Source organism: Pistacia vera, unplaced genomic scaffold (assembly GCF_008641045.1).
Source record: "Pistacia vera cultivar Batoury unplaced genomic scaffold, PisVer_v2 Contig62, whole genome shotgun sequence".
NCBI classification, from domain to species: domain Eukaryota; kingdom Viridiplantae; phylum Streptophyta; class Magnoliopsida; order Sapindales; family Anacardiaceae; genus Pistacia; species Pistacia vera.
Window position 1 is genome coordinate 176436 of NW_022196468.1, and position 21990 is coordinate 198425.

The window sequence follows — 21990 nt, forward strand, 5'->3', positions numbered from 1 at the left end:
AGCCAGCCGTGCATCTCTCTCCCTCTCAAATTCCCGGTAATCTGCTCTTTGCAAAAACAAAACCTTATCCAGACTGATTTGAGCTCTTCTTGTAAGCATCTAACTCCTCCTCCAGTCCCTTCTCTTCCTTAAAACTCTCCCCAATCCTTCTTCGTCTTGTCAAGCGCACTCTTTGGTTTCTTCTTAATTTGTTCAAGAACAGCATCAACAGCAGAAGTTGCCGGGCCTTTGACCTTTTCAGATGCTTCCTTTGAATCAGCATCAACAAAGCTTCTTAACTTCGATTTCTTGCCCTGCAAACTCCCGTACCTCAGCAATCTGCAAAAAGATAAAACGACATTACTCAAAGAAAACCCTTGCAGGTTTGCAAACCACCAGCCCATTAAAATCCATCTTGAAGGCTAAAAGCAATTCACATTAATGCTAGATTATAGAGGAAAAATCTGGGATATAGGCTTCGTGTATGCTACTAACTGTTAAATGCTTGCCCATCAACATTCAATCGCATATTAGAAAATAGCAAAACCTACTATGCAAAACACATTGTAAAATACTAGCCAAAATCTTCATATAAAAGCGTTAATCTACTTATTTTATGTTGAAACTACAATGATATGGGGAATAATATTATGATCAGGTATGCTGCATTCTCATTGAAGAAACCGAAACCGATCTAGCAAGACATTAAAAGAAGAAGATGTGTGCACGATATCATGAAAATTAAGGTAGCAACAATAATAAAGATTGGTCAGAACTTCCTAAAGGTATCCTCCACGTAATCTCTGATAAATTATCTCTACATTTTATTATGCTCCGGTATGGTCAGGACTCAGGTATGCTTAACGATCTCTGCTTCTTATTTATTTATATTATTTAATTATAATTTCATATAATAGAACATAAATTGAAATAAAATGATAAGGGATTGTTTAAGAAAAAAGTATCTTTATAAAGCTAATTGAGGGCATTTAGAAATACTATTTTCATCATTTTTAGGCCTTAGTGTTTGAAGTTTACATTGTTCAAGTATGGAGCAAAATATTGTGGAATGAACGCACGCTTTTAAGAACTCTACTCGAAAGACCCACCAACCATCTCATAAAAGGAGAAATAACATTGCTAATATACAAATTAAGATTATCGTCCCCTTCAGCAATACTGATATATTCCATAAAAGATCCCCGCAACATTTTGGAATATCCCAACCAACGCTTAAAGCTGCCACATTCCAAGAACAAGATTGAAAGGCCTCCTATGGGAAGACAAGGGTTTGTTGTATTTAGTAACTTGGTGGGTCTTCCACTTTGCAACTTTCACATGGTGGTCTTAAATCATGGCTCCTCCCGCATATCTGTCCTCCTCCTGGCCTGTTGCGCCAACCGTGCATCTCTCTCCCTCTCAAATTCCCGGTAATCTGCTCTTTGCAAAAAGGAAACCTTATCCAGATACTGATTCGAGCTCTTCTTGTATGCGTCTAACTCCTCCTCCAGTCCCTTCTCTTCCTTAAACTCTCCCCAATCCTTCTTTGTCTTGTCAAGCACACTCAGCTTTGATTTCTTCTTAATTTGTTCGAGAACAGCATCAACAGCAGAAGTTGCAGGACCTTTGGTCTTTTCAGATGCCTCCTTGGAATCAACATCAACAAGCTTCTTAAATTCAATTTCTTGACCTGCAAACTCCCGTACCTCAGTAATCTGCAAAAAAAAAATAAAACAGTAAATCATTCTGAGCACAATGCTCGAAGAAAACCCCTGCAGTTTTGCAAACCACAAACCCATTAAAACGAACTTAAAATCAATCTTGAAGGCTAAAAGCAATTCACATAACTATTAAATGACCTAAATGCTAGATTATGGAGGAATAGTCTGGGAAATAAGCCATGCGTATGCTACTAACTATTAAATGCCTGCCCATAAAAAATCAAATACTTCTTCAAAATCAGTTCAAATATATTAGAAAATAGAAAAACCTACTATGCAAAAGATCCTCTTTTCAGTTCATATACTCCACAAAGACATTGTCAATACTAGCCAAAATGTTCTTATCACTACAAACTCAATATTAAATTCCAAGGAGACAAATAAAAAAGGGAAAATGCGATTACCCCAACTTTCCCCCTGCCTGCTCCAGCAGCTGCAGCATCCCTGACTGCTGATAGAGCAGCAGCAGCAATTCTCTTGGCATCATCACTAATGTCATCCTGCATAGCACTAGATCTCTTTTGTGGCAAGATACCATCCAGCATATCTTGCTCAATGGATTCTGTCTTCTTTGGTGCAAATGCCAAATATTGCTTAAGGTTCTGCAGAACACAAAGTCAAGGAAAAGCAAACTAAACTTAAGGCTCATTGTCCAAATAATTCCACTGCAAAAAGACCAAATGAGGAAACCTCACATTGGCTTTTGTCTGTGAAGTGCTATTCACAGTTGAACTAGGCTTGGTTTTGAATGTCCTTTTAGGTACTCCTTTATTCATCTCCTCCCATAGGGCAGCAATCTTCTTATCATCATCACCAGTACCATTTTGCACAACACTAGATCCACCTTGTGGTGTGCCCTTTGGTGCCAAGCCTAGATATGCAATCCAGTTCTGTAAAATAAAATCAAGGTTGAAACTTGAAAGCCAGCTAATATTTAAATGTAACTCCATTAAAATAAATAATGAGAAAATCCTCACATTGGACATCTGTGATGAAGTTTTATTTACAGTTGAACTAGGACCATTTAAGAGTTCTTTGAGCGTCTTATTAGAAGTCCCTCCATTCATTTGCTCCCACATGGCTTCCACCTGAGTTTTCAACTCTAGCACAATAATAGAATACATTAGCCCCTTTGTTTTACATCAAGAATCCTTCATTTTAAGAATTAACATCGGTAAATATGGATACTATGACATCCCAAGAAATGAAAATCGAGAAAAAATGAAGACCAATAAACCTTAAATCCTCACCAATATCTTCAGGTTGACGCCCTGAGCTTGGACCACTAGCAACATTGCCTGAAACACAAAGTCCAGGGGATTAAGAGCAAGAAAGCATAAATAGCACCTACAATTCCTGTGATAGGACTAATCCATCTTGACCTTCCAATTTCCTAGCAAGGTCCCACCTAGCTGCCAATCCAGGTAGGCATTTGATTCCCAAAAAGAAAACAAAAAAGAATTCCATTCCCCTTCAAAAACACCTTCCCAAATTCTCATGTCAGCTTCTATACAACTAATCTATGATTAACCCAAAAATCCCCCGAACCCCAGTAAAAAATTCAAGTAAACTCGCAACATTTTTCCAATTAGGCAGCCTTTAGCAATCAAACCCTAAAGCCTTAATCCTAACTCCCTAATCTCAAAAATCCTCGAAGAAACTTATGCACTCTCCAATACGTTTTGCATGCATAATAACTGTTTCAAAAACCATATTACCCCGGAATAATCGCTGTAATTTTCATATAATCTACATTACAAAACCAATAATCATGAATTTCTCAAATTTTAGCGTGTAAAAATTTACTCATTGTAAAACATAAACAAGTTCTATATCTTTCTTCTTTATTTTAAACTTGAAAAGAACAGCACTAGTAATTGATATGATGAACAAAGCAATAAATATTCAAATTAAATGAAATTACTTGGAAAATTGAAGGGAAAGAAGAAAAATGAAACCTGGAACATCGAGCCCAACGCTGTTGGTTTCCGCCATCGGCATTAAACCTTTTAAAATAAACAATAATAAGAGAATTGGATATGAAACGTGCTGGTATTGCGAACCCTAGAGAGATCCTGAGAACTAAGAAGAGAACACGGAGAAGAAGGTGAAGATCCCCCCCCCCCCCCTTTGCATGAAACGACGCCGTACAAATCAACATTTATTTTTAGGTGGGATGGACCGGGCCGGGCCTGGATGGGCCGCTTTACCAGTTATTATCCCGCGAAATAGAATTCACTTGATACAGTGTTATGAACCCACTTGTCAGTAAGAACCAAATTTCATAATCTAAGTAATCAATTAAAAACCAATCTCATAATCTAGCAATTAATGGGCAAATCTTGAATATCACAATGAATAAACCCTAAAAATAGAATGGATAAACCCTACGAATTATACTATATAAACAATGCTTATCTTTGCAAATACTCACCCAACAATCAAACACAAAAAAAAAAAATGTTGAATTTCTTTGTACAACCTTCTGTTTTGTCTTGCTTTTTACTAGCATTTCTCCTCTTTGCTCCCTCACAATTACATGCAAGAGACTATAGAAGTAAGNGTTTTATGAATCCATTTTAAGTATGAATCAAATTTCATAATCAAGTAATCAATTAAAAACCAATCTCATAATCTAGCAATTAATGGGCAAATCTTGAATATCACAATGAATAAACCCTAAAAATAGAATGGATAAACCCTACGAATTATACTATATAAACAATGCTTATCTTTGCAAATACTCACCCAACAATCAAACACAAAAAAAAAAAATGTTGAATTTCTTTGTACAACCTTCTGTTTTGTCTTGCTTTTTACTAGCATTTCTCCTCTTTGCTCCCTCACAATTACATGCAAGAGACTATAGAAGTAAGGTTACAATTGATCTGTTGAATGAGCTTTGCTCAAAAACCAACAATCCCAGTTTCTGTTCGGTGGTATTGAAGCTGAATCTTGAGTCTACTTTACCAATCGTTGCCCAGAGAACCCTAGATTTGGCTCATGATAAGGCCACCACCACTCTCAGTTTAATCGGGTCACTCATCAAGAAAACAACTGATCCTGAGTTAAGGAAAGAGTATGTTTCTTGTTATGATGACTATGACAAGGCAATTGGTGAAGTTGAAAATGGTAAGAAAGCTTTGAGCTCCAATGTTTTTTATAAGCTTGGCCTTGAAGCAAATCATGCCATTGATAAAGCTAATAGATGCAGAATGGAGTTGAAAGTGCCAGCACCTAATGCATTATTATCAGAACAAGAAGAGTTTAAGAACCTTTGTAATATCATTTATGTTATCTCTAATTATTTGTTTGAATCAAACTGAAATGATCAGTGAAATGAACTAGAGAGTTTTCATGAATTGCAGATGTGGTTATCTCCAGATTTCTCATGCATTGTGCATTTATTGCTTAACCAAGAACTAAATTTTTGGCTGATTATGATAAAGAATCAATATAATAACAATGAACCACCATCAAATGGCCCAACGGTCAATTAGGACTTTTGGGTGTATTACACAAGAGGTCTTGAGTTCAATTTATTTTGTTTTTAATAGGAGAACCCACTAAGGGGATTGACCTTACTGTTAATTTCAGGCTCTCGAAGAATTAATTGAGTTGTGTGTAATACTAATGATGATCTTTTTTTGTGACATAACTTTTAGGGAACACAATAAAATGGTGAATTAAATTTTTACTGCTTGTAACATGATATATCCTTACAAAATCTTCTTCCTTCACTAAATTATCTTTTAGTTCTAGATATGATTTGAATAGCATATAAAAATTAAAGTTTACGTTATAAATATGAGGTGGTAAAAATATTTATAAAGAACAGGAAATTGAAGTTATTATTGAATAATTCAATATATAAATAAATTTGTGATGATAAAAATTATTTAAAAATGAGATTTCTTGAGTTTATAAATGAAGTGGGCATTACATCCGCCCTCCAATTAATCAAAGGAAAATCCATTAAAAAAGATTGCATCCCAAACTCTCCACAACCGTTTATAAAATCAGTGAAACCACCACCGGCAGCCCGGCCGCCTCCACCACCAAATCTAAACCCGCGAACAGAAGCATTTTCCATTGTAGCCCCTCTTATTCTAACCATTACCATAATCTTTTTACTTGTGAAGGTGGTGGAAACTCATATAGTGATTGTGAAGGTGGTGCTGTTGATGATTATGATGAGGAGGAGGAGGATTATACTCCACTCCATTGATGCATTCTGAAGTTTTTGTCATCTCATGAGGCCATACTCTAGACGGGTTTCTTGTTAGCTCCAGCAACGAATCCCTCACATGATCAGCTTGAACCATCTCGCTATCTTTTTTCTGCCATCAAGAAGTTCATAATAATTAGAACAATTAAAATAAAAAGAGTAGTTTTAATTTTGCTATCTAAAAACGTGTTCATAATTTTACCTTTACTTTGAAAACATTTGAAACAAGTCCCCTAAAACGGGTTATATTCGCATTTGTCACTTCCAGACCCAATGAATTCAAAGCTTCCATCAATTTTACAAATCCAGCAGGCTTATGTTCGCAAAACACTTTAACAAAGAGCTCGTTACCATCTAATGGAGCCACTTCAACTTGCACCTTCAAATGTACATTTGTTCCATACAATAAAAATAACATATTGAAAGTCTAATTTAAAAGAGGAAGAAGATATTATATTTAGATTTTAGAGTACGTTACCTCCATTTGTTGTGTCTTGTCATTAGTGATTTCTAGGTCTTGATTCTGAACTTTAGGAAGAGCACTGCTATTACCTGAAGCAGTTGCACCCAAATGAAACCCACCACTTTGACTGAAAATTTCTGGCTTCACGATGTTGTGGTTCTTGGCGCTCCCTTCATCATCTGAATTCTCCTCCAGTTCATCTTGAAGCTCTTTGATTTCCTTTAGCAAATCCTTTATAAAGTCTATTGCATCACCAAGGATTGAAGCTTTATCCATCTGAAAACATCAAACATCAAATCATTCTATAATATTGATACAATTTATTGTTAGAAGATAAAAGATCAAATTAAAAGGAAGAATGGTTTACTTTTGAAATTTTCGGAACCAAAGCTCGAAGAGCATAAAGCCTATCATTAAGTTTCTTCCTTCTTTTCCTCTCAGCTACAAGGTTTTTAGCTTGAGGTCCCTTCCCTGTTCTCCTCCGATACTTGGCATCATCCTCATCATCAATCTGGTCACTGCAATCTGAGATTGAATCTGACCGTCCATTCTCATGCACATTATTAACTGGTGATGAGAAATTAGCGTCCATGTTGCTTGTAGTAACCATTGCAGCTTCCTGCCCCATTGATATGCTGCATTGCGCTGTGATAAAATCAATCACATACAACTATCTAGTTAGGTTTCTCAAATTAATCTTATATGTTAGACAAAAAGAATAAGTAGAGAGGGCAGTGTATACTTCTTTAGTTGCTAACAGCTCAACCAGTCCTCCCACCACTGGTATCAAGACCCTAGTCCAAACTGTTTCCTGAAAATTATCGCAAGGAAAGTAATGTTAGATCAATTTTTAAAGCGGGGAAATTTGCAACGGATGCACATAAATTGTGTGTTATATCAATAAATATGAATGATTTTAATAGGATATTAATATTTTCAAAATTAAAGGAAATTTATATACCTTCATAACATCTCCATGTGAGCTATTAGAGAAGTTTATCCACCTTGGATGGTTTGAAATCAAGGTCTGTGCATGATTAATCCTGAATAATTATGAGATCAAATAGCTAGTTTTATAATTGAAATATTTATATATATATATACAAGTAATTAAGAAAAGTTGATGAATATATATATAAAAATATTTACCCGGAGTCTAGAGGAATAGAAGAAGGAAGTTGGGAAAGAAGTTCACAAGATTCAGTTCTTGGATGCTGAATTATAACATCCCTACAAGGAAGAACCGGAGAAACTGGAAAATGAAGCTCTTCTCCGCCATTAATGTTGTTCATCTCAATTCCAGCACAACAACAATCCATCCACTCAATAAATCTAAGTAAAAAGAGATTGATATTAATAACGTAATGCATAATTATAAATATAAATTAATATGCTGATTATAAACCAGGAAACTAATTAAATCCATAGCTTGTAAAATCTAATCTGAAGGGAATTAGTTAATCGCATTGCAGACTTGGAATACACACATCTACTTCGTATGCAAGCTGATAAGGCTGAGATAGTCCGAGCCAGATCAGAATGGCAGTTCAAACAGTCATCACAACTTGTTCTCAAAACCACTTAACGCACTTTTACTTTAATTTGCTCTACAATTTGTTGCGAGTAAAACCTCTCAGGCTATATATGCAGTGCAATTATGTTTATTGTATATGTTTGATGTACCGAGCTTTTCGTGGCTACGTCCATTGCTATTCTAGTTCTACTGAATCTGCAATTGACTAAATGTGAAGGAATTTAGAGAAGAATAATATATTTTTATATATAGTCAAAGAGAATGATGAATGAGAGTGTTGAAAGTGAATAGTTATAGTTGCAAGAGAATAATATTGTATAAATTAAATTTAAATATCAATAATTCCATTAGATTTTAGATAACGAATTAAGCAAATGGTGTTTATATAAATGTAGGTAACGTTGAGTACTGGTTGCATGAGAGAAGGTAGGTGACGTTTGAGAGTTTTATAAAATATACAAGGGAGGAGCAAAATGCATGACTGAACTTCCTTTTAAAGTTAATCACCATTGAAAGATTTTTGATGAAATTTAAATAATAATGTTAATAAGGACTTTAATTTTTTGGATTACCGGGTTTAGAAGAAGTAAAAAGTATTATGAATTTTATTTATTTTCTAACTATTCTCATTGTTTTGATTTCTTGGAATTTGTTTTTGGTGAGGAAAAATACAAAGCAAGTTTGTCGTCAATCTTTTAATTTATATATTGTAATAACTTATAACTTTTTTTTGGAACATCTAACCATTTTAATTAAAAGCAATGTAAGTCATACAAATCACACAAAATCTATTGTGATATACAAATAGATTAAAGAACTCGTAATTTTTTTTTTATCCATATATTTTGTATTCTCTCTCAAACTAAAAACTCTCATTTCAAATCAAGATTTTTAGTACAAAATTACGAATTGAAATAAACCATTGACATATTTGAGACAATTATTCAAGATGAACAAAAATAAGTGATAATTTTAAAGGGTTTTATCAGTTGTGGAGGTAATAAATTTTGTCTTTTTTTATTTATTTATTTGTATTTTCATATAAACATGGTGAACAAGTTTTTATTTTTGATTTTGCTATGAACAAGTACATCTTTACATAAATATGTGAAACAAGTTTTCATTTTTCTCATTTTCAATATTTAATATATATATATAATTCATAAAAGATAACAAACATAGTATTCATTCATCGTAATTTATTAAACATGTTTTCTTTTAATTGTTAGAAATATTTATTTGTTGGATTTTCTGGGTTTAAGCAATAAGAATGAACCAATTGGGTTATGAAAAGCCTTTAAATACCACATTTACAATTTGATATATAAATGTCATGTTTAATATCAACTGATGAAGCCATTTATTTCTTCATAAAACTCCTACTTGACCGTTGGAATAACATGGAGAGTTGACGGATATGTTAATGGTGATCTCTCTGTCACTCGAGCGCTGGGAGACTGGAACTTGAAACTCCCACTTGGGTCTGCCTCACCTCTCATTGCTGACCCAGATTTTCAACAAGTTGTGTTAACTGAGGATGATGAATTCCTAATCATTGGGTGTGATCGATGGTATCTGGGATGTGATGTCAAGTCAGTATGCAGTTAGCCTTGTCCGCAGGGTGACCCAAAGCAGTATGCTCAAGAACTAGTGATGGAAGCGACACGCCTACATTCATCTGATAATCTCACTGTGATTGTTATCTGCTTTAATTCCCCTGCTCGTGCTGAGTCATGTCCTCCTCAGCGGCGTAGGTTCAGGTGCTCAAGTTTATCTGAGGAGGCGCGAAGTAGACTTAAGAGCCTGTTAGAAGGCAATTGATCGAGTATACCAATTATTTCATACACTATTTACCGATTAAAGTTGAGAAGTGATTGTTATCTGTTTAAAGGCTGTTTCAGATGGTTCATTAAAAAAAAAAAAAAAAAAAAAAAAATACTAAACTTAAGGAGGGATACGCAACTTGCTCTGAGCATTATGATATCCATTGGACCTTGGTGATGCTCAACAACACTTGAACACTGGTGATCCAATGGGTGTCAATTTATCAGCTTCAGCTTCCATGGATGAAGCCGGCGATGGTGATGATGAATTAAAAGGGCTCCCAGCGGATCCTTCAGTCCTGAAGGGCAACCAGGATCTAAATAACATTTGTAGTATTATTTTGGTTATTGCTAACCTATACCCTGATGAAACGTGTTTGTTTCTAACAAATTGCTTTAGTCACAGTGGCAGATGTATCCATCAAGTATGGATTTCAACACAGATTCTAATTTAATAAAGTTTTAAGAGCAGTTTGCAGTCAATAACTTCAAATATTTTTTCTCTATTAACATTATGTGAAGACTCCACCTAGTCATTCACTTAGCAGTAAAATTTTTGGAGTATTACCCTATGATCATTGATCCTAGAGAGAAGCACATTGTGTTCACCAGAATAAGTTAATATCCAATAACACATTGGATCAGCATCAGCCTTAAATATGAATAACTTTGGAGAGCAAAAGTGAAAGCAAGCATATATTTATGAACATATGGATAATAAGGGGCCCAGATGACCAATATCTTTCATCAACATAGTTCAATTTATAATCTAAAAACATTCCAAAAGCGTAATGTGAAGAGAAACAGACAGAATTTGAGAGTATCCATTATCTCTTAAATTTAGATTTACAGCATAATGTATGTCACCATCATCAGCATTACATTTATATGATTCTCCAATCTTATTCAAGATGATGGACCTAATATCCAGAGATAACAAAAGCAATACAGTTGATGACTGAATTACCAGTACAATTCAGGAACGCAAAGTAGTAGGTTTGTAGTCTATCACAAGAACTTTATCCAAATGGGACAGGAACAAGTTTGCAAATTCAACATGCGCAGGATGAGCTACATACTCTGCAACACCCTCTGTGCTCTCAAAGGTAGATTCAAAGATATGAGTGAAACCTTGATGCAGATTCTCAATACTCACATCCGTGCCCCTGTTGCAACACATAACAAAATGGCAAAAGGGTCAATCTTTTTTAACTCAGGTACCAAAACCATAGTAAATTATTGTTTTAAACATCGCCATTTTCCAGAAATTGTGTAGATCCAGAGAAGTATATTATAAGCGTAATTTGTTAAACAGCTATAAGGGCAGCAATAGTACTATACAATGAGCCACCAGGTCTCAAGCTTTGCATCAAAACCTGCTTATGTAAAGGTTAAGAGACAAATAACTCGAGGTTTGGTAAATTCTTCACAGAATGTAAAGTGCACTGCTTTTGAATCCCAGAAAGAGTATTCTAATCTTTCAATAAGGCGCCATCAAAAACACCAAAGCAGGACTATCCAAAACTCGAAAACCACATAACCGATAAAAACAATAAGCTAAACAAGATCGCATATTGAGTGTTTATCATATTACCATTGAAAAGACTTCATGGGTTCGATGAGATTGACGAGATTAGCATAGCCTTTTATGAGCTGATCAATTTGATCTGATTTTACCTCGTCTTTGAACCTAGCGAGTAACACGTGCTTCACCACTCCTTTAGCCTTTTCCATTTCCAAATCTCTCTGCCGCTCTAAATCTATCTACCTTTGTCGCTCCTATACTGATATTTTCAGCCCAACTCACCCCGAATATATTTTTATTCATACATATACAGATGTATGACTTGTCATACATCTTGTAATATAAGAAAAGACTTGACGTTTCAAGATAATTTATTTGAACGACTTATGGAACATAGGGCTTAGTGCATTAAAAATAAATAAATTTCTCAAGGATAATATTAGGTGTAAATGAATTGGTGTAGAAATGGTGGGTGGGACGTGGACATTATTTTAAGGTCCAAAAGTTATTCGAATCTCTCAAACCCATTAAAAAAAAAAAATAGCGTCAAGAATAACAAAACCAAAATATGGGAATAGCCTTAATAATACACAGTAATGCCAGTAAGAAAAGAACCCGTTGATGTAATCCAATGACTCATAAACCTTACAAATATATATTATATGATTTCTTCAACAACATCTTTTATGTCTTTTTTGTTCATTTCGAATACAAGATTCTTAGGTATAATTAACCCTAATAGTTAAAAGGTTTATCATCTGGTCACAAAAGGAGAGGTAGTAACCCTTTTTGTAATGCATGTATTAGATTACTTAAGGAACTTAATTTTGAGGAAATTCTTTATTAAATTATAATGATTGTTGGGGATAAAATGACCCTAGCCCAAATCAATAAAATCCGACTACAAAGCTCAAAATAAACGGGTCATGGAAATCCCAATAAGGGTCTAGAATTTATAAAATATTGAAAATGGGCTAGATTAAGAATTTGGGCTGTCTATGGCCTAAACCTGAGAAGTCTGTCCCGAGGGAAAGCGGTCCAAGCTGATAAACCATTTTTATTAACTTTCTCTAGACAGTTCGCAATTAATTAAACGAAACCCATTGCGAGTTACCACGTCGTGTTTGTGAGAGAAAGTTAATAAGAAACGTTTTTCAGCGTAATATTACCCATCAATTAAGTGGAGTAAGTGACAGGACACATCGCACACAAGAAGACGATAATCGTCAACCACCTATGATATGTTTGCTTCCAATTATAAGATAACTTCCACTCCCTATTTCTTAGGAGATTAACTTTCTCACTATCTCACACGTTCCAATTAAGAACATGACCACCAGCCACCATGCCACCAGAATTCATGGCTAAACAGCCCTATAAACACGCCACATGATCTCAGAGGATGAGATTATATAAACTCCCCCAAGGGGGCTAAGGGTAAAAGACTTAGTTCTAAAGAATCAAGAATTACATAAGTTTTTCTCTCTGTTTTACTACTCTTTTTATTTTATTTTATTGTGTATATGACTTAAGCATCGGAGGGGTTCAGCTAAGTGTAAAAGACTTAGTTCTAAAGAGTCACAAATTTCATCATTTTTTCTCTCCATTTTGTTACCTTTTTTTATTTCATATTGTTAAGGTCAAAAAATATCATCGGTCTCAATAGACCCAAAAACGAAAACACCTTTAACAGAGCTAAGAGCAATGACCCAATTCTGATTGGGCCCACCATAAAATCCATTTATTAGGTTCGCTCATTACACATTTACACCTACCAGGTCATTCACTGATTAAACGCAATTAATACGAACCCAATTTACTTAGGCCTCATCGTCAATCCATTTGGGTCCAGGCCCATTGATCTAAGATCGCCTATTGGATCTACGGTTTACTTAAACCTCAAGGTGAGAACTGGGGGTTTTAAGGTGTAATATTGAATGAATTGTGAGAGGGTAGGCCTCTGCTTATATAATAGTTGTAAGATCTTCGAATCCTAGTAGGACTATGAGTCTTTGGTGGTTGAGGTTTAGTGAATAGGAAAGTTGTTAATTCCCTTACCTTAGTAGGAGAGGGAGTCCTATCCGGTCTAAGATACGGATCTTAGATGAATTATGATAGTAATTGATATCTTCGAAAGAATTCGGATAATACCAAAATTGGAAGTAGTTCCCGGTTCCGTTTCCTGAAGTGGTGGAACCAAAATCGAAACCGCACAGTGCCAATTTCACCAAATTTTTAATCAGAAACGACACCTTGATAGAGATGGCAATGGGTAGGGCCAAGACCGAGTACCCCTTGGTCTGGGCCCAATCCTGACCCCCATGACCAGGCCCGGGCCCGTTAAGGGGATGGCAGGTAATGCCTAGGCTCGGCCCGACAGGCTTTTTATAACTCCTAGTCCCGACCCATGTTAATTTCTACAATTTATTTTCTCATTGGCAGTCTTTGATATATATTTCTTTGTCATTCATATTAACTTAATTAATAGTGTCTCTTGCTTTAATCACCATATTTTTTGCATGCATAGATTAATATGATGGACAGTAGATCTTGAGTTTGACTAAAATCACAATTAATTATTATCATAAATTCTTTTCAAAATCATAATCAAATAAAATAAAATTCTAATTATTTTTTTTAATGATAACTTAAACATTGAATGACATTTTTATTTTATTTATTTGGAAAATAAATGGAATGCAATTTAACATCATCAAATAAAATTTCATTCTTAGACGGAGATAGGACTAAGCTTTAATTTTGATAATTCATAATTGCAATTTATCATTGAAATTAATTAATCGAGGAATGACGAGTATCAATTTGTTGCTTCTAGGGAGAGGAAATTGCTTGATGAAGCACCGTTTCACGTCCGTACAAACCAGTCATGCAAATGCAAGAAGCTGTGTATCCATCAATGCATACGTAAACAGAATTCCATCAGATTTTATCGGCTAATTAACTAGAATAATTATATATATATATATATATATGTTATTCCAAAGAAATTCATTTCCTTAAATATATTTAGTATTTATTTCAATGAGATATTTTCTCTACTTGACATACTTAAACGGAAGTTTATATCTTACCCCGCTCGAAATTTAAATCTTAATCAGAAGTTTAGAATCTACGCCATATCCATGATGAGAAAGCTGATTAACACATGTTGGGGAAGTATTATTTTGGCAGGATTTATTTGAGATTAGTAATTAATTAAAAAATATATGATTCTATTTGACTGAGCTTATGAAAATTAGCATCTGTCACAAGCCTGTTCACTGGTTTTTTTGGGGTTTCTTTGTTGCGATTAGAGTGGTAATTGTTAGAGTTGATTGAACGGAGATTTGGAGTGTTCTGAGGTTGAGGATTGTTTTTTAAGTGATTTTGTGTTGATATATTGAAACCCCCTAGCCGTTTTCCATACCGCCGACGACTCACCAACCTTTCCCCTGCACTTTGCCTACTAGGTGTCGAAGTATTGCCCCAACAAACACCCAACCTTACGTGCACAACATTGTGAGTCCAAAACATAGTTATGGTTACAAAAATGTTGTACAAAACTGATTCAAAAGAGAAGAGAAGAGATTACTTACTGTAGCCAAAATGCCAAATGCAGCAGCTGATTTATCTTCATTTAGGTGCTTAAATGAGAGATGAGAAGAAGCTCTCGATTGTACCTGAACTCCCAAATTCGATTTATTGGCCGGTTTTAGTGAGAAGAAGTGATTTTGGAAGGAATTAGGGATTTAGGGTAACTTTTTTCTTTTTCACGGGTACTCGTGGGTATACCCGGCCCACACTCTAAAAAAAGGGGTAGATCCAGGTAAAATAAAAACGGGTCTATAATGGTGGACCCATACCCTATATTAATTTGATGAGTATGGGTTCACCCTCGGGTATGGACCCATTTTGCCAGGTGATATATAAGACTAAAGAGCATCTCCAAATGACTCTTTATATGACCTAAACTTTTTATTATAAAGAGTGTATCCATAAAAATAAGAGTGCAACATACTCTTTATCTTTAAAATATAAATTAGAGAGTGAGTTTGACTCTCCACATTTAGAGAGTCAAATTTCACTCTCTATTCTAATTTTAATTAATAAATAGCAAGTTCCTATGCATTTTATTTATTAATTTTCTTTCTCATTAAATCTCTTTCTTAATAAATCACTTTCTTAAAAATAAAGAGCATCTTCATTAAATTTAAAGAGTTTATTGTATTTAAAAAAAAATTATGTTCTTTATATTTAAAAATTAATAAAAATACTCTTTATTTATATGAAATATGTTTTTCAAAATAAAGAGCACTATTGAAGATGCTCTAATTAAGGTAAGCCTTCGTATCCTTTTACAAACCATGCGGGGCTTTCACAAAGCTGACAAAAAGGAGTCAATTTCTAACATATACAAATTTATATCGATTTTAAATACTCAAATATAATCTAAGGATACTACACACTCATAATTTCACCAAAATGTTTGAAAGAAAAAAGCGAGAAAATTGAATTTAATTAGGTATAGTCCTTGTGTAGAAAAGTTTATATTTAACAAAATTTTGGTTGGTTTTACAAATTACAAACCTCATGTTATAAATCCACTGAACTTTGAAGAATAAAATATCTTGATATTTGATTTGCATGTAACAAAGAAACATATAAATAATTAAATTAATATCATAAGATATTGAAAACTTTCCTAATTACCTTACTTTTTAGTTGTTCCTTATAAGTTTCCCAAAGGAATTATTTGGTCTTGAAATAATTGAAGTTTTTGCGATAGTGATTATACTGTATTTAAGTATTGAAATAATTTCTATTTTTGCATAATTTCTTTTATTTGATTATCGATATTTTCCCAAGTTAATAATTTATTTCCTATTTGACGTTTATACTAAGATATTTTTTTGCCATATATTTGGCTTGACATTACCTTTTATGGCATCATATAATAAAACACGAGGATGGTGGTCCAATTATAGAAGGGAATGTGGATAATATTATACTTGATATATGATGTATACACACAGTCTCTACTTAATCAATATCAAAAGATTCTTATAGCTTTTCTCCTTTTAATTATTCCTTTGAGTTTCTGATCCGAATATGCATCTTTGCTTTCTCTTTAGGGCTTTCACAACATATGATATATGATTTTCTGAGACCACAATAATTTTCCCAGGAATTCACAGACAAAAACTTAACCACAGAATGAAAACCAAATATTGCCACTTAATTTTATTCATTTCATTTCCAATATTACAGCTTATAAACTTGGAAATTAAGTACTGCGCATTTATAACATAACATAACATATTTATGTATAGTATATTAGCTATATATATCATATTATAATATTGGTTGCTAAATATATAAATTATGCTGCTGATGGTGCGTTCCTATGGTGAACCACATCCTCTTCTTCATCCTTCTTCAGGGCTTCCATCAACAAGCTTCCAAGCTTTTCATTGTTGGCCATGGCACTGCTATTAATGTTCTTGTAATCAAGAGACTCATCCTCGTAAATATCCCACCATTTTTGCACAAGTATTTTTATGTCTTCCCTGCCCATGTTCTCTTCTTTTCCTGTGAACCTCCATGGCTTCGATCCCTACAAAATTATAACGTTGTTATTATAAGTCAATTAATTAAGAATAGTTTTGTTCACTAATTAAGAAATTAACACTCACTGCAGCACAATAGTGGACGACTTTCAATTTGTCTATAGTGTCTACATTCTCAGGGTGGCGCCATAGCATAGCCAGAACAAGGTTGTAAATTGGAGGGATTGGCTTGTAGATTTCCCTGAAGTACATGTTAAGAAAGTCCTGCAAATATAATTAATTCAGTTAATTACTAATGATTCAGCATTCATGTTAAATATAGAGTTAATTAATTAATTAACCTGCTCAGCAAATGAAGTCGGAGGAGTGACTTTGACGGTATCCAGGAGGTCAAAGTAAGTCAAAAGATGAGGCTCAAACACAAACATGCCGGCATTGAAGTAGAGAGGAGGAGGGGAGCCCATCTCCGCTGGCCACTGGACCTTCTCCGGGCACTGCTGGCAGTAACCGATCTTGTACTGAGCTGAATCACTCCATGTCTTCTCACAGAAACAGTCCATAACAGCATAAAAGTGGCCGTCCGGTGCATCAAAAAGGTGATCAATATTGTCAAAAACTTGTATGTCACCGTCCAAATATATCATCTTCTCATACTCCACAAACTACAAAACAAAACAAGAGTATTAATTTTAATGGTGAGACACATGCCGCCACACACGTGGACACTATTTCCAGTATGAATATGCCACGTTAAGATTACACCAACATGTGAAAAAGGGTTTAGAGTTTATGATATTTTTACCTCCCAAATGCGAAGTTTAGAGTAGTTGATGACATAGTAAGCCATGGCGAATCGAGTCTGGTTCTCAGGAGGATAAACCGGCTCAATCTCACGAACAATACAGCCCTGAGACTCGAGGATTTGGCGGTGATCCTCTGGAACATCAGGCAAAATAGCAACAACAAGAGGGTAGGCAGAGTTAGCCTTTCTTAAACCCTTGGCTAAACCCACCACACCTTTCACATAATCTCCATTGCCGGCCAAGAACGTAACATAAGCCCTCTTCTTCGGCATCTCTGTCGACTCTGTGGTGGGAGAGGTAGTGTTGTTGGTGGTTATCTCAGTAGGAGACATGATTAAATCTATAAAAGAGAAGAAACTAAAAGAGCGAAGAACAAGATTGTTTGTTGTGCTGAATGATGAAATATGTGAAGCGTTAAAGTCCTTTATATAGAGCTCGAAAGAAAGGGTAGTTGTGGGGGAATTGTATAATTTTGTGAATCTACTTTCTAAAACTTCTAAACGTGGCGTATCAATGATACAGTGTCACATCTGTGAGGATGTTACACTTGCCAGTTTCATAGCAATACACATAAGAAAGGTGGCTTCCTTTCTGAGAACGAGAGGGAATCCATACATGCAAATACTTCACCAGTTTTGATACAGGGAGGATTGATCAACGGTGGGGAGAAGGGCCATCTAAGTTTGATAAAATTCTATGATTTGATCAAGGACTGTGATTGGGTTTTTGAATGTAATCCTTATCAACTTTGTAGGCTAGTCGGTCGTGTGGATAACTCATGAGAAGGGAGAAAATAATTAGTAAATAGAATAGAACAAAGTTGAAGAGGATTCATGCACGTCCCCATTTGATTCAAGTGGGGCCAAAAAGAAAAACTCAGATCAAGTGGATTAACACGTGGCAAGATCTCTGTGCTTCAATCAGTCATGAATTGGGTGAATCTTTTTGCCTTTCTTGGTAATAGTAACTAAGTTGGAAATTAATGTTTAGGTCAACTAAGTGGCATTGAGCTTTATACACATACCTAATTATAATTAAAGGAAATTATGAACATAGTTCGGGTTGCTTTAATACTCAGAAGAAGCAATCTCACGGTCACGACCCTCCAGATAAATCATGAGCAAAAGAAGAAGATATTTGTCTTTGATTAGGGCTCATATTAAGAATGGTAAATCATGGATATTAATCTATTTATTAAGGAAAATATATTAATATAAAGATTTGGTTCAATTCTTTAAAGGGTAAGTTGATATTTTAACGTATATTTTAGTAGTCTTAATATGTACAATAAATCTTCAAGCCTTAATGAAATCAACAGAGCCGAAAGAGGTGTTCAAAGTTTACACAAACAGATTGAGAATAAAGGTGGCCGGTTGATCTCTCTGATTGGAGATCCAAAAGAATGGAACAGTTTATTTATATATAAAGATAATTGGATAAAAAATGTTCACCACACGGGTCAAACACTAGAACTGTACAGGATGCCTGCATATAATTATTGTTCAATTTCAATCATTTTAGCCATCAAATTAAGCTTTCAAAAGTGGACATTGATGAATGAATGTTCTTGTAAAAGAGATGAAGACAGTCCATGTCGTTTAATACACCTCATGCACACACTACCACTAGGGTTACAACAACACTGTTTCTATCAAGACCCGAATCAACAGTAAATGACAAACTATATTATAAAGAAAAAATAAATGATATTTTTATGTATAAAAAAAGACAATTTAATAAGGAGATGATGATGATGATGATGATGATAAATTGATTAAAAGTTTTGTACACGAAATAAATACGTTGAAATACTGCGTACATGTACATATTCATAAAATTAGGAAAAGCAGAACAAAAAGAAAGGTGGAGTTGCTTTCTATTAAATTGTGAAAGTCATTTTCTAATTTATATATTCTTATTCGAATGAAGACTGTTCACGTATATACGAGTGGTGTGATGAAAACAAGTGTAAAAGGAATGGTCACAATTAAAGAATTTGAATCTAGCATGATGATCTTTATTCCATCTTTTCTATGGAACCTGTATTTGTTGTATATCACCAAGTTGGTCGACCATTATAATGTATATATGTGGATGAGCTTTCTCCTCTTTAAAGCTAACCATTAAGAGTTGGTTTTACTTAAACCTATTTAACCAAGCTCGTTTATCATGATGTCAGAGTCAAGTTAGTGTTAAAAGTTGTATTTGTCATATATTGTCAATCTCGTTTATCATGGTATCAAAGTCAAGTTGGTGTTAGAAGTTGTATTTGTTCTACATCGTTAAACAAGTTTATCATGGTATAAAGTTAGAAGTTATATTTGTCCTCTATCGCTAAACTCGTTTATCTTGGTATCAAAGTTTGTATTTGTCCTACAGGGCTAAACTCGTTTATCATGGTATCAAAGCATGAGAGTTGGTATGTCAAGATAGTGTTAGAAGTTGTATTTGTCTCACATCGCCTGTCAAACCCATTCATCATTGTCCCACATCACCAAGTTGAAGTTGGTGGGCTATTATATATGTGGTTAGACTCATATATAGTTGGGTTTTTTCTTCTCTTGAGCTAGCTTTTGGGCTTAAGTTATACCGAATCTACTTTCATCACTTTTGATATTCACTTTTTATAACTTTTGATAAAAAGCAAGAAAATAATTATAAGGTAGGGTTATAATTACTTGTTGCCAAGAGTTTCTCCATATTGAAAACATGTGTGTTTTCTTAATTATCTTATATATGGATGATTGAGTGAGTAATAACGACGGCTATTATGTATAATCAAGTGATAGAGATGGAAGTGAATTATCAATACATACATAAGCATTAATAAAATGAATAATACTACATATACAACTTCTCATACAACATTATTTGACAAAAAATGATCTGGTGAAAGTTTAATTTAAATTTAAAATTAACTAATCATATTTTGCCACATAATGTTGTATGGAAAATGTTATATATATAGTATTACTCTAATTAAATATATGAGGGAATCAAAGCTTTATAGTTAGGTTTAATGAAGGAATTAGAATAACTTATTATATAGTTATCATGCATACATTAGCATGATATATAGTGTTTTTAATTGTTTATCATGTATACTTAATAATATATGTTATAATTAATTAATACCAGGACTAGAATTTAATTACTTTCAGTTGCATGCCCATTTTAATTTCTGAAAACTTTATGCATAATATTACACATATAACATTTCTCATACAACATGACATGACAAAAAATGATTGGTTGATTTTAAATTAAAAATAAACTTTCACCCAATTATCTTTTGCCACATTATGCTGTATGAGAAATGTTGTATGTGTAGTATTATTCAAACTTTATAATAACTTAATTAGTTGACTGTCTTCTTAATTAATTTGATCTTAGGCTTCATCACTTGTATTTTTCACACAACATCATGTTATTTACGAGGTAAAATTTAATATGCAAACCTTATTCTAAACTTAAACAATTAATATTGAACTGATGAGATAAGTGCTAAAATGTCCGATCTATCCGCACACAATGTATCACATCAGTGGCCTTCTCTCACTTTACCTTATTTAACCCTAAAACAAAGAGTAATGTTACGTCTATAACCCAAACTCACAAACTTCTCTTACAACTCCAAACGTGACAATTGAGTTGGTACAGACATGCTAGATCCACCACACCCAAAGCACAAAATGATTTTGACTAGACCTAAGAAGTGGTCGTTCCTTCATAAGAAACGTATGATCATTCATTCCATAAGGAAGGAATGTCTAAGGAACAACATTCCTTCTGTGAGGAACGATCGTTCCTTATGAAAGAAATATCGTTCCTTATGAAAGAAATATCGTTCCTTATGAAAGAAATATCGTTCGTGTCTAGTCAAAGTCATTTATTGTTTTGAGTGTGGTGGAAGCTAACGTGACTATGTCAACTCTGTTGCTATGTTAGAGTTGTAAGAGAAAATTATGAAATTGGGTTGTAAACGTAATATTTTTCTAAAACAAAACCAAACCCCAACACTACATTATATATTATCTTCACTCTCTTGAGAGAACACAATAAAAATGAAACCTCTAACTTCAGAATTCACTAACCCTAAGATGTGGATACAACACTCAATTGGGATCCTAATTTTGAGTCCAACTAATGTGTTTATTGATATATAACATCACATTAATTATAAAACAAACTGAACTCTAACTCCACTTATACTTAGGAGGTCGTTAAGGCTGAATAGGGCTACAAATAAACCGAATAGTTCGCGAACAATTCATTCAATAACTATTCAATAATGTTCGCAAACAGTTCACATTCGTTCGATAATATATTCGATCGAGTTCGGACAGG

General features: G+C 34.1%; 5 protein-coding genes across 5 annotated transcripts; 1 reads left to right on the plus strand and 4 right to left on the minus strand.

Annotated features, from left to right (window-relative positions):
* Positions 1-1331: 1331 nt before the first annotated feature.
* Positions 1332-3814, minus strand: LOC116110906 (craniofacial development protein 1). Its single transcript, XM_031397117.1, has 6 exons — positions 3659-3814; positions 2951-2998; positions 2678-2802; positions 2396-2590; positions 2105-2302; positions 1332-1694 (listed from the first exon to the last, which is right to left on the minus strand). Exons 1-6 carry the CDS (start codon positions 3699-3701, stop codon positions 1332-1334), a joined length of 972 nt encoding a protein of 323 aa, XP_031252977.1. The 5' UTR covers positions 3702-3814.
* A 660-nt stretch (positions 3815-4474) lies between these two features.
* LOC116110929 (pectinesterase inhibitor 1-like) lies at positions 4475-5026 on the plus strand. Its single transcript, XM_031397152.1, has one exon. It carries the CDS (start codon positions 4475-4477, stop codon positions 5024-5026), a length of 552 nt encoding a protein of 183 aa, XP_031253012.1.
* Positions 5027-5830: 804 nt separating this feature from the next.
* Positions 5831-9424, minus strand: LOC116110930 (transcription factor ABORTED MICROSPORES-like). The gene is made up of 8 exons (XM_031397153.1): positions 9309-9424; positions 7541-7723; positions 7353-7434; positions 7134-7202; positions 6759-7061; positions 6407-6667; positions 6131-6307; positions 5831-6040 (listed from the first exon to the last, which is right to left on the minus strand). Exons 1-8 carry the CDS (start codon positions 9422-9424, stop codon positions 5831-5833), a joined length of 1401 nt encoding a protein of 466 aa, XP_031253013.1.
* A 1077-nt stretch (positions 9425-10501) lies between these two features.
* On the minus strand, positions 10502-11504 carry LOC116110922 (stress-response A/B barrel domain-containing protein HS1). The gene is made up of 2 exons (XM_031397144.1): positions 11343-11504; positions 10502-10914 (listed from the first exon to the last, which is right to left on the minus strand). The coding sequence occupies exons 1-2, from the start codon at positions 11480-11482 to the stop codon at positions 10725-10727; spliced, it is 330 nt and encodes a 109-aa protein (XP_031253004.1). The 5' UTR covers positions 11483-11504; the 3' UTR covers positions 10502-10724.
* A 4984-nt stretch (positions 11505-16488) lies between these two features.
* On the minus strand, positions 16489-18050 carry LOC116110892 (galactinol synthase 2-like). Its single transcript, XM_031397104.1, has 4 exons — positions 17643-18050; positions 17182-17502; positions 16967-17104; positions 16489-16887 (listed from the first exon to the last, which is right to left on the minus strand). The coding sequence occupies exons 1-4, from the start codon at positions 17973-17975 to the stop codon at positions 16654-16656; spliced, it is 1026 nt and encodes a 341-aa protein (XP_031252964.1). The 5' UTR covers positions 17976-18050; the 3' UTR covers positions 16489-16653.
* Between the last annotated feature and the right edge of the window lie 3940 nt (positions 18051-21990).